Here is a 17,383-nt window from a genome sequence, read left to right on the forward strand (position 1 = left end):
AGGGAGGGAAGAAAAGGAGAAGAAAGAAAGAAAATTATTTATCAAATTGTAGACAATATATATATTGATGTACAAATCAAAATAAATTAAATCCTTTTAAAAAGGGTACACTCTATCATGCATCATGGGGTACTGCTACTTTACAAATATCTGTTCTACACAGTACTGAGTTCTGCAGATTTATGGAGGGTGAAGGACAAAATGTGGCAAATGCTGCTATTATTACTGCTGAATTTTGGTGTTCTCACCACTGTCCTACAAGTTGTGTTGCAGTCTGAACAGTCCAGCTCATTCTTGGAATTTTTTGTTACCGCAGATGAGTATAAAATGCTAACAGAGCTGCACTGTTATTCCAGGACAATAAAACAATAGCACAAATCCAAAAATGATGGTAAATCATACTCTGCTTTTGGAGCTAGATGCTAATCTGTTCATTTCCTTGTGAGAAATCAACAAGTGATATAGGAATGGTAAATCATTTTTATGCAATCAGTTAGGGGAAAAAAAGTGCTTGTCATTGTATCTCTGACATTCTAGCACTTCCTCTGCTGCACACCAGTTAAAAAGTTGAGTCTTAAAAACATAGAAAAAGAAACATCAAAAGAAAAAAAAATGGTTTTGGTTACTCAGCAGACTTTTATCAATTTATTAATAGCACTCTATTCTAATTATCATTTGTAATCACATAGGTGTATGTAAATTTATACATATACACACAGCTCATAATGTGCATGCATGTCTGCACATATATAAATAAAATACAACAGACATACGCATACATGTATATGCTATGTGTGTGTATATATATATGCCATATGTAAACACACATATATAATATATATTATATATATGATCAGTTTATAGCATAGCCCAGACTTTTTAAATGAGCTTGATTGTCATATTTACTCAGTGTACATGATTTAGCTGACAGTGCAAGCATGATGAATGTGCACATATACTCACCCCATACTGTGATTTTAGCACATTTCTTCTTCTTTACTCATTTTGCTACACTTACCCACTTTTTCATGAATAAACGCAAAACATGTATAGCTATAGTTAACAGCTTGTCTACTCTGATTATACATTTTACGCACTATCAAGAACATTTATGATATAGGTCAAGGTTATCCATACCAGTGGCTCTGAAGAACATTTGGTCCTTTAGAAGTTTAACATACTGCTATGTTATTGCACAATGCATTGCAACACTATTTATTTTCTGAAATAACTCTAAGAGTCTCACTAGTGAATCAAAAAGAAGATGCCTCTAAGTACAAATTCAGGGTCTTGTTGGTTTGTTGTTGGTTTTCTTTTCTTTTTTTTTTTTTTTTTGGTATACATTCTTTCAATGCTTGCAAAACCCACCTGGTTGCTTTCAGGCTAGAGCCTGCTTTCCAAGAGAAGAGCATCTCAGATGCTTTTTTCTAAAGCTTCTAAGGAACTAAGAGAGAATGCATCAGGCAGAAGCTTCCCTTACCAACACCTGGAATCCTTTCCCATCATACAGCCTCGGCAGGCTCTGACATCTTCCTTCTCCCCCTTCTGTTATATTGAAAATGGACTTCAAAATCCTTCAAAAGCAAAATTCAGATTCTCAAGCAGATAGATTTCACTGGATGCTCATCATTATCCAACATTCACTGTGAACTTACAAGACATTCTAGATAAAATCTTAAGGCCCATTTTGTAGGAATCTTCCTCTGGCTTTTTCAGTGTTTCCAGTTCAGCAGAAGATAAGAAATAACACCTAGTTTATTAAAGAATACTGAGTATGGCTTTATAGTTACACTGTCATGTTTATTTGTAATGCTGTCTTTTCAATGACATTGAGAAGGGTAAAACTCCATCACTGTCCAGTAAACTTTTCTTTCAAAAATGTTCAAAATCTTTACTACTACTTCRAAAAGTTTCTGAAGAAAAAAACTAAAGTGCCTCAATGAATAATATATGCAAGCAAATCATGTATTAAAAATGTTATGGAAACACTTACAAAAATAAAATGCTTAATTTATTAAATAAAATACCCCTAACACATAGATGAAGGACTATTTTGATCTTGCTCATATTATTAAGAAGAAATAAATAAGAAAAAGAAAAGAAAGATAACTTCTTTTTTGCAATAATGCCCCCTCACAGAGGGAGGCCAAAGTCTTGAGAAATAGGTTATGGTAGGTTTTTGTTTGTAAGAATTCATATTAGAAATAATCCTAAGTCTAAATTGGAAATCTTCAACCTCCGGTTTGAAAAAAAAACAAATATGCCCATGCAGTTGTCATCAACAAAGTGGCCATGCAAATGCTGTACACGTACAATGCCCATCCAAACAAAAAGAAATAATTTAAGATTAAGTGGATGCTGAGAATGACAGTACTGGCACTGATACGAATGTGGTGCTGAGCTCAGGGTGTGTGCTCTCTGAATAGTAAGCCATAACCTCAGAGTCACATTTGTTTTCTCCAGGGATCCCACTGTTCTCTGTCATGGCTCAAACATAACCAGCAATCTCCGTGTTTTACATTACTCATGTAATATCAGCCTATTGTATCTGTAACATTGTAAAGGCATTTAAACACAGCTAATGTCCTCCATTAGCTCCATTTAATGAAATATAAGTTATACCATTATGAGTTTGCTATGCCTAATAGGGTGTACTACAAGATGAATGACAGTTTCTGCACAAAGGGCATTAGTCAATGAAGACCATGCACAGTTTTGGCTGCATGGTTGAAAACAAAAAAAAAAAAAAGTTTTGAGGAATTAAGGAATATGCTCCTGGACAAGCACAGTATAGGATACACCTACCCCAGAATCAAGAGCTTGCCCTATCTTATCAAAACCGTTATTTCAACACTTGATCCTGAAATTAATATTGTACAGTATTAAGCCTAGCTTCAACCTTTATTACCAAAGATGAGCTGGAAAACATTTTTATACCAGTGGCATGACAATATCCTACCAGAAGACAAAATGGGCATGGGTTTAGTTTATCATGATGTACCACAATTGTGTGCGCTGCAAGCAGCATCTTTTTATCTTTTACCATAGACTTGTATCTGTTAATGAAAAGTGCTGGCCAAGCATCTCCTTGAACAATCTCTCCAGGAAAGTGCTAAACTCCCTCTTGCTTCCATCAAATCATTTCAGTGTTTTTTTTTTTTTAGTGGAGTTGGATGCCATCTGATCCCATAGTTTCTCCAGACAGTGCATCTCAAAATGCTGTTTTTTTTTTCGCCATTTGGCGTTATCCCCACAAGAAATAAGCTTCATGTAGACAACAGTAGGCTTCTTTGTCCACCCACATGCTGAAGCAAAAAAATTGAGGTGAATCCATAGAAACTCCCAGTTTCTGTACAGCAGAAATCACAAAGTTCGAGTCAAATATATTTTTCCCTTTTTTTCATCCACATCAAAGGCATGAATACAACAAGGCATTGTTAGTTGTGGTGGGCAAACTGGAGAGTCTGCTGATATAACAGATCAGGTTTTTAAGGCCTTTGTCTATGCAGAGTTACAATAATGCAGAAGCCAAACTGTTTAGAAAGAGAGGAGAGAGAAAGAATGATAGAAACTGAAAGATAGAGAGAGAGAGAGAGAGAGAGAGAAGAAATATGTCTTAATAATGTCTTAAAAGTCAATACTGTGTCTACAGATGGAGAAGTGCACATTGCTTGCCCTTTGAAAGCTTCTCCACAACTTTGTCATTAATACTGTCAAAGTTAAGAACACATTTTAATGGAGTTCAGCGGCAGTTGAACACATTCATTCACGCAGCCCATAAGAAGAAATGCTAGGAGGCATTAGCCTAAAATATCCAGGTAGACTGGAGATGCCTTGGCCAAGTTCTGGAGGAGGGAATGGATTTCTTTGATGTTGAGCCTCATGTGAGGCTCTCGTTGCCAACAACCCAGCATCAAGTCATACACTTCCTTGGGGCATGTGCGAGGTCGCTGCAGGACTCGGCCCTGAGTGATGCACTCAATCACCTATGAAAAAAATCACAAAGAAAGGATCAGTGTGATTGTGCAAACTACATGGGACTCACCTAAAGAAGAGTTAGCTGCTCACGGCAGTCTCAAGAAATCTCCAGATTCTTTCAATTTATTAAAGACTGGTTTAGGACAACCACTTTACAACAATAACAYGTCCTGTTATGTAACAGAAATCACCCAGAGCCAGTTCAGGAAACAGGTAAGCTCTTTTCCATTGCCAACAGAAGAAGCCACATCCCAACTTGCTCCAATTGTACTTAAATAAATGTTATCCTTCTACCTTAAGGGAGAAAAGAATGAATCAGGTCAACTTCAACCACAGTGTTCAAGACAGTGCCATAAATACTTGGGAACAGAGTTACTGTTTTGACTAGATATATTTCTATCCCTTCCATGAGGAAGCCATACCATCAACTAAAATGCCACCCTTCCTCATACACACCTCATTGTTTGAGAGCTGATACCATGGCTGCTTGCCATAGGTAAAGATTTCCCATAGAACAACCCCCAGGCTCCAGACGTCACTTTCTGTGGTAAACTTCCTGTACATGATACTCTCTGGAGGCATCCAACGAATGGGCAGCATGGTGTGGCCCCCAACCTGAGAAAGACAAAAGGAAGAGTCAGAAGTAATTTCTCTACACTCTCAAAAGGAGAGTCGTGATGCAATCAAGATGCTAAACCAGAGAATACTAAACTTTTCCTTTTTGCCATTCACCTAAGCCTGTAAGAAGCAGTAAGCTATGATCTCAACTTCTCTGTTCCAGAGTAGCCATTATTAGCATGGCAGATTTCTCAACACARTCTCTTAAGGAATTGTTTCTGAAGAACATTTCTAATATTTATTTGGCACTCTCTAATCAAGGAAATGAACAAACTGAATAAAATTATTGATTAACCAAACCTGTTAATCCATTTTAAATTAGGCTGATTTTACTCTCTATTTTATAAGCAAGGAGACTGTGAAGATGCAGGTAATGAAATCTCCAATGACGTTTCTCCTAGAAACTCTGTGATTTCAACTGAGATGCATGAAGACACAGTGCTCTGATGGTATGACACCATAGGATCAGAATCTATGGTTTAACAGCTTACTTTGAATGGATAAAAAGCAATGTTATGGCCTTTACATATGTAATCAATGCCTCAAATTATTTTGTTACTTTAACTACCCAACCCTATACAACTTCACAGAAAATTCAGCCCATTAGATACAGTCACCTGATAATAAATAACTTTTAAGATGTAGACTACAGAGCCAAATCAACATAAGCTGAATTCCCTAGGAATCTGTCCTTGAATGAGTGACTTTGTGAAAGTCTATAACCTACTAATTTTCTTCAAAATGCTACATTTTTAAAAAACTGAGTTACTTAACATTAATTTCCTAAATTTCCTTCCTTTTATTTCCATTTCCTAAATGATTTGTTTTTCCCGGTATGTCAAACTGTGGATCGATCAATGAATAAATTAAAGACTTCTAAAACAGTGTTACCACATGAGCTACTGTGACACAGATATACAGATATTCTAGGTAGTTCTGCATTAAGGCAGCTATGAATATCCAAGGAATGAGAAAAAAAAAAAAAAGAAAGCTTTTTCATGGACATCTAATTTTTGATTAACTCTCTTTTTTGTCTGAAAATGTATTTAGTTATGAAACAACATTTGCACTTTCAAGATTCTGTCAATTCAAAGTATCATTTCTCCTGTGGGACCTTACATATGTTGTTATAAATTAGACTCTCCTTGTTCTAATGTTGCAACAACAAATGGAAGGAAAATCCAATAGAGGTTCAGTCAGGGTTCACTGTATTTCTGAATCACTCAGAACATCCATTTCCAGCTATTTGTCAGGAACTCAACATTAGCACAGCCTACCAAAATTATACAGCTATAGCTGTTAGCACTCAACCCTGTTCCATACTCTGCCGCCACAACATTCACTACTGATTGCACCAAAATTGAAAAAGATACTAAAACTTTCATAGATATGGTCTATTACAAGGCGCATCTCCTCCTGCCCCTACCTGTGATGCCTTGTGAGTGAGTTAGRGATATTTTTGTCTAAGATAGTGACTGAAAAGCAGGACTCCAAATTTTAAGTCCTGGCTACTCTCCATGCCTCTGTTTACTTGTCCATCAGGCAGAAGAGCTGCAAGGCTCCATTCAGCAGATTTTTTAATGACTGAGAAGTCAAGCAGAAGGAACAAAAGAGTTTGAAGTAACGTATCAATATGCTGTGATACAAACTATGTTTTATTTTGCCACTTCACCATAAACTAAATGGAACATGGCAACCAAATGGCTCCATATCACCACTGTTACTCCCTGCTCAAGTGGTATTTCATTAGAAAGTCAGAAAAGTTAGTCCCTTAGAAACATGCAGCCACAAACACCCGGCCAAAGGGCAAGTGCCATTAAAAGGTGATTAGTGATGAGAGACTTCTGAGCTCATCAAATATTAATATRGCTCTTAGATCTGCTCATCATATAGCCTCCACAATTGGTTTTTTTCAGCAATTTCTTTGAGTCATTCCTTAAAAATTAATGAAAGCTATAAACAAAAAAAGTATGTCTCTATTTTCTCTTATTTGTCACATCCTACATTAGCAGATTTTAAGAAAGCAATTAAAAAAAAGTCCAAATCCTCCTTTCCCATAGTTCCTTGCTATAGAACCATAGCGTAGTTGTGGTAGGGCTGTGTGCTGAATTTTCAGTGTCATTTGATAAAACAAATATCCCTGGAGCAATGATGATAAATGACTGCCAATTGATAGATGTTGCAATGAACAGACCTAGTTGTCTGTCTCTGCAGTCACAGCAAGACTGACTCATCGCTACCGACACTTACCAAGAACTTGATTTACAGATAAGCACACACCACAGAGCTTTTTGGCATTCTTCATGAGGCTGCACAACAGCCAGATATGGAGTCCTTTTTTGATCTTCAGGTAGAAGACTTTACTGGGCAGACTATCAAGCTGGGATTGAGAAGTCTTGACGTCTATCCAGCTCTACCACTGCTCTTCTCTATCACTTTAGATAAACTACTTCTAATGCCTTAGAGTCTTCGGGGAAATAAAATTCAGCCTCTTGGCAAAATAAAAGGTGTTAGCATCAATAAAAGGTGTTAGCTATGATTATAAAGGGTCTTCTCCTTGCCTGACTGTATTGCAGTGGGAACAGATGTGAAACATTTGGCATTATCTGTGGTGGGCTGAGCATCTTCCAKTCTACCGGGTTCGAGAGCAACTTTAACTGTGATCTCAGTTCAGCTACATCAAAAACACAGGCCAAGGTCTGGCTAAAGGCACTTTCCCTAAGTGCACACTTCTTTCTCTGCTAGCAATCAGTGGTCATGGAGTCAACAATTACTCAGCCCTGAAATGCACTGAGGGCAGTGTTAGGTACAAGCTTAAAGTGAAGCATGTGCTTCAGTGCTTTCTTGAACTGAAGCCTTGACATCACAGTTCTCGGGATGTCTGAGGCAAATCACCAGCCAGCTGTGAAGCTCCTTTTGTCCTTGTGGCAGTGATGAGCCCAAGGACTCACTGCTGTGTCGCAAGAGCACTGAGCTGCGGTAGAGAGCATTTTTGCTAATGTTCCCAAGGTCATAGCAAAGTTAAGGGGAAGTTCTGAAGCAGACTCAATGAAGGGAAAGATGAGTATATGGACCAAAATACTGGAAAGGTGCTCAGTGCTGCAGGGGAAACTCTCTTCTCGTATGTTATTAAGAAATATAAAAGGACTCTACTGCTTTCAGGTATTATGGGTACACTGTAGAATCAGTTACCTGGTACATTACACTGTAATTAAAGTGTTGCTTGATACACACCTTTTTCAATATGTTCATGAGCTTAGCAGACTACTATTGCAGGTAAACAACACCTTTAATATTAAATCTAGCTAAAGTTATGACAGGTTCAAAAGTATTACATATTTAACTTAATGAGATATCACTTTAAAATCTGCGTTGTAGCAGTAGTCAGGCTGCAAAAAAGACGATTTTATAGATACAAATTATGATATATTTTTTCTGGTATTTACTTGAGGGCAATTTCTTTATGGTGGGTCATTTTTATTTGGCATTGCACTTCTGTAGATCTTTGCAGTGGCTTAGGTACTTCCAAATGTCATTTTATGCAAGCAAGCACTCCCTAGCCCTGCTTTACATTGTTTGCTAGCAACATTGGGCTAGAATCTAAAGCAGAAAGCTTGGTGAATTAGCTTCTGCAATGTGCACACTATCCACAGGGAGGAGACTTCTGTGCCAGATCTCTGAACAATGATGCTGCTCTCCAAAGACACAGTTTGAAAGGGAAACTGCCACTCTGTTCCACATATGAAATGTTGTTACATTTTTGACAATGCAATGTCATTCCACTTGTCACCACTTTCAGCAGTCATCTTTTAAATAAATTTAGCACTTTTGAAAGGTGCCAGGTAACCAGACCTTGAACATTTCCTTTGTCTATTTGAGAACATCAAGTTTAAAGGATCATGGTGTACATATCATGCCTTAGCTTTGAGGCCGGAGAGTCTAATTCTTTCTTAAAGACTTTGCTAAAGTTTATTCAGCTTCTCTCTTCAGATGATCCTTATTGTGATTTGTGGACAGTGGCAAAATGATGGAGCTTGTCCACTGCAGAATTTTCTATACTAAGACGTAAAGCAGGCCTGTAGTACAAAAAACCATTGACAGAGTTTTTTGGGTCTTTTTGCAGCCATGAGTTTGCGCCCATCCATATGTACATTAAGGGTAAACCCAACTTCGTATCACCTCACAAATACCACCCCAGACATGTGTCCTCAGCTGACTGTCATCAACCTGCAATTTTCCAACATCACTCAAAAATTTATCTGTCGACACTCTGCTTTTGTCAGGCACATTTCCTGCCCAACCACCATGGGAAACCAAAGCCCTGTTGTCTCACAAAACCATCAAGTTTATTCCAGAAATGCTTCTCTACCTGTGGCACATTTGCTCACATTTGTGAGCAAAAAGGATATGCCATTTTGTATGAACAAATTCAGTGCTATGCTTCTGCTGGGAAGATGCTATGAGGAGAATCCTAGTGAAAGTGACCTTCAGAAACACAGAAACAGAAACACGGAAAAAAAATCGGTTCTGTGTGGAGCTCCACAGGTAAGGCACAAACCAAGGCCTGGGAAAGGCCCAAGAAAAAAAGTTGCTAAAGCAGTCCCAAATAATTCACTTGAGGCTTAACCCTCATCTGTGTGCAGCAGGAACAAACAGAGGGCTGGAGGACTCCAGTCTAGTGACATCAGTGGTGAGATCTGGGGATCAATGAGTTTGGCAGAGGGTGTAGGGGCTCAGCAGCAAGGCAGGAGGGTGCTGCAGGGGCTCACCAAAACAGATGGAGCATTTTTTCTTCCTATTTAATGCTGGTGACCATAGGTGTAAAACAGCCACTGCAGCTCTATAGGGAAGTTTATGTCCCACTTGCTGCTGCACAGGTGCCTTTCTCACATCTTCATGAGATAAGGAACATCCCTAGTAGCATCCACCAAAGGGACTGATGCACTGAAATATCAAGATGTTCTGCACTTTCCTTATATACTCCTAGGGAAGCCAGCAAATCCAACCAATAGCTCTCAGAAAATCCAACCAATAGCTCTCAGACATCATATTAGATAATTTAGTGTTTCTCATCTACACCCTTAAGCAGCTAGTTACTCTGACTTCAAGCAGGAAAGAAGTACAGCTACCAACTGCACAATCTTGGAAAAGAGATGTCTTCATTTATGTTCACAGTTCCTGAGTTACCATGATTCCAGCAGTACAGCATTGTAATAACATGGCATAATGTTTCATATATTCTTGAAAGACTAGTAAAGCTTTTTTTGCTAGTAGAATAAAAGTAATCTTGATGAAAGTTTACTTGGTGAGACGAATAAACCTGAATAAGTAAGTCCTGAGTTTCAGCCCCAGTCCTGCCCAATGCTCTGTCTGGCTTGAGTGCGTTATCTCTACAGAGCCTGGTGGACCTGCAGCTCCGCCCAAGGACAGCTCTTCTGCATTTCAGGCAGTTCAGCACATGCTTCAATTAACATTCATGTGATAAATGTATATGCAGTCTTTTGATTTAGCTGGATAATAGCTTTTTAAACCTTGACCAAGCTTCACCTGTTGATTCCTTTATTCATCTACTTCAATAATACATCTTGTATATGTGGGAGATTACAGAAGTTCACTGTTTATCTTTTGGTCTTGCGAGTTATTCCCTTATCTTAGGTTTATATAACTACAGAGAAACATTCTCTGCAAAGACTATCATGTCTTATTGCTAAATCTGAAAGCGTCTCTTTCTCTTTGTGAACATATGCTCTTTCTTCCTCATAAAATGCTGGCAAATGTTTCTCTCAGCACAAAAAATATATGTCAATAATTACTATTTTCAGTTTTTCCATGCAAACGGTCTTTCAGACAAAGACAAATTCTCCTCTAAAAATATCATTAATCCTACCCTGCTCAATTGCAGAAAAAACGTATTCTATTTTCACAGTCTCAGTCTGGGTAACAAGCCATATCATTCTAGCATCTAAGGTTACTAAATTATGATATAAACTGGATTATTTGCCAATAACAAAAGATATGACCTTTCACTTTCATTTTAACCATATTTTAGCTCATCTTTATTCAAGAGGGACTCATGTCTTAAGTTTTTATCCTAACATTCTAATTTGTCTTCACAAAATCACAGAATGGTTGAGGTTGGAAGGGATCTCTAGAGATCATCTAGTCCAAACTCCCCTTGCTCAAGCTGGGACACCTACAGCACATGGCACAGGGTTGCATCCAGACGGATTTTGAAGATATCCAAAGGAGACTCCACAACCTCTCTGGGCAGCCTGTTCCAGGGTTCTGACACCCTCACAGGAAAGAAGTTCTTTCTCATATGGAGATGGAACTTCCTGTGTTTTAATTCATACCCATTATCCTTTGTTTAGTTGCTGGTCAACACCAAGAAGAATTTGGCCCCATTCTCTTTACATTTTCCCTCAGGTATTTATATATATATTGGTAAGACACCCTCTCAATCTTCTCTTCTCCAGAGAAAACAGGCACAGCTCACTTAGTCTTTCTTCATAAGATAGATGCTGTAGGCCCTTAATGATCTTCGTCCCTCTGTGCTGGCCCCTCTCTAGAAGCTCCACATCCCTCTTGTCCTGGGGAGCCCAGAGCTGCCCCCAATGCTCCAGGTTTGGCCTCCCCAGAGCTGAGCAGAGGGGCAGGATCCCCTCCCTGCCCCTGCTGCCAACATCCTCCTGATGCAGCCAGGAKCCCATTGGCCTTCTTGGCCACGAGGGCACTGCTGCCTCATGGGTAACTTGGTGTCCACCAGGACTCCCAGGTCCCTCTCCGTGGAGCTGCTCTCCAGCAGGTCGACCCCTAATCTGTGCTGGTGCCTGGGGTTATTCCTCCCCAGGTGCAGGACCTGGCACTTGTCAACCTCATGAGGTTCCTCTCTGCCCAACTCTCCAGCCTGTCCAGGTCCCTCTGGATGGCAGCACAGCCCTCCGGAGTGTCGGCCACTCCACCCAGTTTGGTGTCATCTGCAAACTTGCTCAGGGTGCACTCCGTGCCCTCGTCCAGGTCATTGATGAACAGGTTGAACAGCACTGGGCCCAGCACTGGCCCCAGGGGGACACCACCAGCCACAAACCTCCAGCCAGACTTAGCACCATTTATCACAACCCCAGTATCACAATCCTGATATCACAACCTTGTCTTCTCAGAAAAGTGAAATAATGTCTAGAACATTTATTTAACTATAATTTCTTTATTTGTACTGCATCAGTTCAATATCATATGTCAACACTCCGTCACTGGAGATAATTTTTTCTCATCAGTTTCTGTGAAACCATAACTGATATAGGGAATACAAATAAAGAGTACTTATGCACAATTTCACATAACACAAAAAAGAGGGCATCAAGTGAAATTAGTAAACTGGAAGTTAATAACAAAAGAAAGAAAGCACTCTGCCCTGTAAGGTACAGCTGCTTGTGGAACTCTGCAATGCTCATGAAGGGCAAGAAACAATTCTCACAAAAGGGTAGAAAGAAGCAGAGACACTACATGCAACTAAAATATCTGAATGATCTATTGAATCTTTCAAAGACCTTTTTAAAATGCTAAGTTGGAAGAATACGGAAGAAAAGAGAAACTATATCTAATGTTCTGCTTTATACAGCACAAGAGCATATAGGGTCTGCCACAAATATAGGATAACTAATACACTGTATTAGATAATGTGCATAGAATTTTATAGCAATAGAATTATGGAGAACTTATTCTTCCAAGAAAGCAAGATGAGGAGAGCTTGAGGTAAGATCAGATAAAGAGTCTGAAAAATATGACATGGTTCACACTTCTGATAGAAAAATTCCATTTTAGAGGCACAGCAGGAAAACTGGCTGAGTGGAAATCTGCAAAATAATAGAGTTCAGTGAGATACTAATCAGGTCTTTGATGCCCTAGGAAGAAGGGCATAGGAATGAGCTCCATTCCTTTAGAATATCATTCTTTTACTTCCAAATGAGAGTAATTTCACAATAAATGTGAATCTAAGTAAAAACAAAAGGAAGTATACTACATAGTTGAAACTCATTTTAATGAGTTCGATCAACACCTAGATTTGTTTCTGGGGATGGGAATTCTGGACCTTGGTGAAAGAAAAAGATTAGATTAAAATAAACCACAGAAWTTCTGGCACCATAATGACCTCTTGAGCCATGATGACCTCTTCTTTCCAAAATGTCATCTGCCTGTCCTTTCAAAATGCCTGTTAATGTTCCATATCAAGTTATGCTATAACATATGATTACTGATCATTTCAGTGTCGTGATGGCATGTCCTGACATTTAGCTCATGAAAAGTCCTATATTTTGCTTTACAACAAGTGGGCCATTTAGCTCATAAAATTTGCTTTACAACAAGTGGGCACTATATCACTTGTATCCTATTAGCACTTCCACATGAACAGCTAAAGTCTGCTGGTTGTTCCACTAGTTAATAGATAATCAGATGAGCTAAAATCCTTGCAGGTTGTAGAGGAATATGATGCAGAAGAATGTCAAGGAGACGATAGGCAATGGCGATTGGCCAGACTGTTCTGGGGCGCGTTGATCTAACTGCACTATACTCCATGGCTTATGGCCACGTCATGTACACCACATACACAGACTCTGCTAGTTATCATATGTTGCACCACATAATGCTTATGTGCTCTTTACCTTCTATTTTCACCAGTTGAATTGTAATATGGGAAGATCATGTGCTTCATAGCTGTGTAAGAGCATAGGTTCCCCTTTGACTCCCACTCCTATCAACTGAATTCACTAGGAAATCTTTAGTCCGAATCTCAAGTCTGAAAACTATTTTTTGAGTAGTAGGGATCACAACATCTTCCAATATTTCTTTCATGGAACCCCCTTTTTTTTCAGGTTTGCATAATTAGCATTAGGTTACTGTAGCATGTCTGGGTCTATTGGTCATGTCAATTTACATCACAGAAGAAAAAGGGAGGAAAAGGAAAGACCTTCTTTCATAGTTTTACTTCTTCCTTGTGAGCCACAAAAGTGTTTCTATAATGTATACTGCATGGGATCATTACAGTTTTTACTTGGTAGGCCTCAAAGTTCTAGTCCTTTGAATTTTGTTAGACAGCCTCATCTCCCTTCCCTGGGTGGCAAATTTGTCATATGACTTAAAAATACTAATAATAGCAATCTGCCACAAAGAATATGAAGCAAAGAAAAATGAGAGCAGTGTCTTTCGTTCCACAAATTTTTGGAAAATGGGCAAATCTGCTGAATTTCCACATCACATAATTGGGGAGGGAGGAGGTTGTTTTGAGCAGTTAGTGCAAAAGGGMAATAGGGAACTCAGTCATTTTATGTCCTATTTTGGCTGGTTCACAGACCACCTGTATGCCACCAAGTAGATCAGGTCAGACCAAATAAACATCTGTCAATCACAGTCTGCATGAGTTGAGAGACGCCCTCTCTCCAGTGGGAAGCATCAAGAAAGGAGAGCAAGGCTACATGAATGCCAAGACCAGTAACATCCCTATTCCAGAAAAAGCATATTTTGCTCATCTCTGGGCACATTTATCTCTATTTGCCTAAAGAGCAAGGAAGAAAAATGACCACAACCATAACCTTGATCTATCTTCAGGACTTATTTAGAAATGCCTACACTGACAGTGTCTAAACTGTCTATGAACCTACTCAGCCACATGGGCATGGGGCATAGAGGTGAAAACCATATCACTACTCATCCAGATCCTAGTAAACAAGACAATGGTAAGGTGTTCTTTTTCCTCTTCCACAACCATCCAGGTGTTTCTGCTTCTCCCTTTCTCAGGACCATAATTTCTATAAGAAGACTGAAAACATGCCTGAGAAAAATTACCTTAAAATAGCACCAAAAAAAAAAAATCTCAGCTGTTTTCCTTCTCTTAGTTCTAGTTCTCTACTCCTCATTTGCACCATGACATCATTCCATGAGTTGAAACAGGTGCATGCTCTGACACAAGGCATCAAAAACATGCAATGTGATCATCATTAAAGGTACTGATAACTGCTATCACAAAAAAAAAAAAATGTAATTATTGCTTGTGCTTCATTCCTGTGGAGTTAAAAAGATCTACATTGTTCTTATCAAATTCATATGTTGAATTATTCCTAAAGCCATGCTTAAAATATTACTTTTGGATGCAAGAGTCAAAGTGTGGCCCAATGATGAAAATATTTTATAGCTCTTGGCTAAAACTCTGCACTGGTATAAAGCAAGAATGTACACCATCAGAAGGTTTGGCTCCGTGGATTTGAGTTTTGGTCTTGCTTTTTTTTTTTTTTTTATTTCTTTGCAATATCTATTTCTCCCCTCAACACTGCAATTTTCCTTTTGGGAAATGTTGGTCCAGTATAATACTAGAGTCTTGTATTTACAATGTCCCTGAATTTACATGATGGAATTTGTTCAACCACACTGAGATGTAAATTCTGTCTGTAATGTCAAAGTAGCTTCCCACCTCTAAAATGAGACAAGATAGTCTTGTTTTGCAAGCATCWGCAGAAAGTGTCAATCCCTCAAAATTTCCTTGTGTATATCCATTCCCTGATGACATGCAATCAAGTTTGCCTCCCTGAAAAAAAAGCCCTTTGAACTTTTTTACTACCAACAAATCCCAGGTAACAGACTAAGATCACACACAATTTAGAAGGATTTAGGACTCTGGAAAACCCCTCCTAATATGAAGCTGCCTCTTACTACAGCAGTGCAGCACTGAGCTAGTTCCTTCTTCATGCATACTTAAAATCGTCTGTAGATGAACAAGAATCCTATTAAGGATTATCTCCTTTTCTTGCTGCAGTGCTGCAATGCTATAATTAATTCAAAATAAGAGTATAAATTTAATTTTAGTCCTTAGCTTGGAAATCACCCAAATAAAAGCAGAATTGGCAATAAAATCGGAAGYTCAAAGGTTAGACTCCCCACCTTTAAACACAGGCTCCATGGCAGAAACAGTAATACCGTTACAATGTTATATAAAATATCTAGGAAAATCATTTAATTTTGYAGATCTCTTGTTTAATTATATGCCAAATGTAGAACCATCAACATAAAGCTTAAAGCAGAGCACTTCCAGTCTCCAAAGTTGACCAGATGCAGGAAGATACTGGATATGTCAAAAATGAGCTAAGTGTGGAATCTATCTGTCTGTCTATCTATCTATTTATGTATGCATGTATGTATCTATCTTTTTTTTAAGAGTACTGAATTTCTACCACTTCTAAGTTCCTTTTGCTTGGAGTTTTCTGAGATAATCTACAGCTCGCCTGTTTTGGATAGGAATAATTTATGTTAGGTCTCCAAAATCAATTTCTTCAAAAATATGACACACGCAAAAAAAAGTCAGATTTAATTTAGGCTACTACCAAGTTTTTGACCTATACTCATTCAGTGCCTATCATCACGAAGTCCTGTTGATGCATGAGGCTCCTATGTACCCTTGCAGTAGATAATAATGTAATAGTAACATAGTATCATTTCTTTCGAGTTAATTGCAAAAGTTCAGGATTGCAGGCACCATACTGACCAAATTTTAACTTGGCTACACACTTAGAGAAAACCTTTTAAAATACTGTTCCATAAAGCCTGCATTTCCTTTTTGAAGAAACACTACTTTATACGATGACTCCTCAGACATGTTTATGATGACCCACATAGAGTATTATCAAATACACTCAGTGATGTTCTTATTAAAATATCCTGTGCTTCAGGCCTTAGTGTATAGGTTTCTTTGTTTTCTTGCCAGGCAAATCTATTATTCTTCCTGTATGTTAGGCTGTCACTCTGGTCTAACCCTGAATTTGGCCTCTAGGGGTTGAAAACTTCTCTGTATCTTTTATCTATAAGAATATTTTTACTTTCTGGTCTTCCATGGCCTACAGGATGTTGGTAGGTTCTGAGGTTCATTAGCCTTGACCTTATACTCATACTGCAATCCCATTTTATTTTTCTTTCCTCTCTTTCAGATAAAAGTTACTCTTCAAGACGTATCAGTCACTGAGCTAGCTAGGAGATCTAATTCCTGTTTTTGTTAATGAAAAGCAGATGCACCACGCCATTTTCTCCTGAAAGGATCTTCCTCCTACCATAATGATTTTGAGTTTGGAAACTGACTGCATTGTGCAAGATCCATTATGTATGGCTGCTTCTGCTTTCCAGGACATCTAAAACAAGTGTAATCCAAGTCTTTTGGATCCCACCTGTTGCCTAATCACAGACCAGCTGACACTGACAAAGGAAAGTGCCTTGCTAACATGACAATTGCATGCAAATACTGACATATAAATGCCCTCCAACTTAATGAACTTAAAATTTGACTTATTTTCATTTCTTTTCAATTCTCTGGAAATGCATAGTTGTGAATTATTATGTGTATGAGGGATTGGGAGCTCTGCTGGTGAATAGTATGAACTAGGTAGGAAGGAAACAGTTAATACAAGACCATGAAGATTCTCTCAAAATGTATTCCACGTAACTTTAACATTTTGCTTACTTTTGTTTATATAGGATAATATTTTAKAGCATAAGAGTAAATGCACTGTCAGATTTTGGTTGAGGTAATTAACCATTTATGAAATCTTGCTGCTACAGGCAGCATTAAATCTTTCTTGGAAAAGGAGAGAGAACTCCATTTCTCAGACAGTGGTGTCACTGCTTCACTGAAACAGTGAAATGAGAGTTAACCATTCTAAACCCTAAAATAATGTTTCACATATTTTTTTGCCTTTTTTGAAGAAATGGCTATTAGTATCATATACAATCCAATTCAGACCACACATCTATC

At 38.4% G+C, this 17,383-nt stretch overlaps 1 protein-coding gene across 2 annotated transcripts in view; it reads right to left on the reverse strand.

Moving 5' to 3' along the window:
- Positions 1 to 133: 133 nt before the first annotated feature.
- NTRK2 (neurotrophic receptor tyrosine kinase 2) overlaps positions 134 to 17,383 on the reverse strand; it is a 192,995-nt gene continuing 175,745 nt past the window's right edge. For both annotated transcript variants that reach the window (XM_026033765.1, XM_026033770.1), the window contains 2 exons: positions 4,435 to 4,593; positions 134 to 3,986 (listed from right to left, as the gene is read on the reverse strand). In XM_026033765.1, the coding sequence (XP_025889550.1) occupies positions 3,801 to 3,986; positions 4,435 to 4,593 (345 nt within the window). In that variant the 3' untranslated portion in view covers positions 134 to 3,800. The remainder of the gene's footprint in view (positions 3,987 to 4,434; positions 4,594 to 17,383) is intronic.

Source organism: Nothoprocta perdicaria, unplaced genomic scaffold (assembly GCF_003342845.1).
Source record: "Nothoprocta perdicaria isolate Ctin4 unplaced genomic scaffold, notPer1 scaffold_133, whole genome shotgun sequence".
Taxonomy (NCBI): domain Eukaryota; kingdom Metazoa; phylum Chordata; class Aves; order Tinamiformes; family Tinamidae; genus Nothoprocta; species Nothoprocta perdicaria.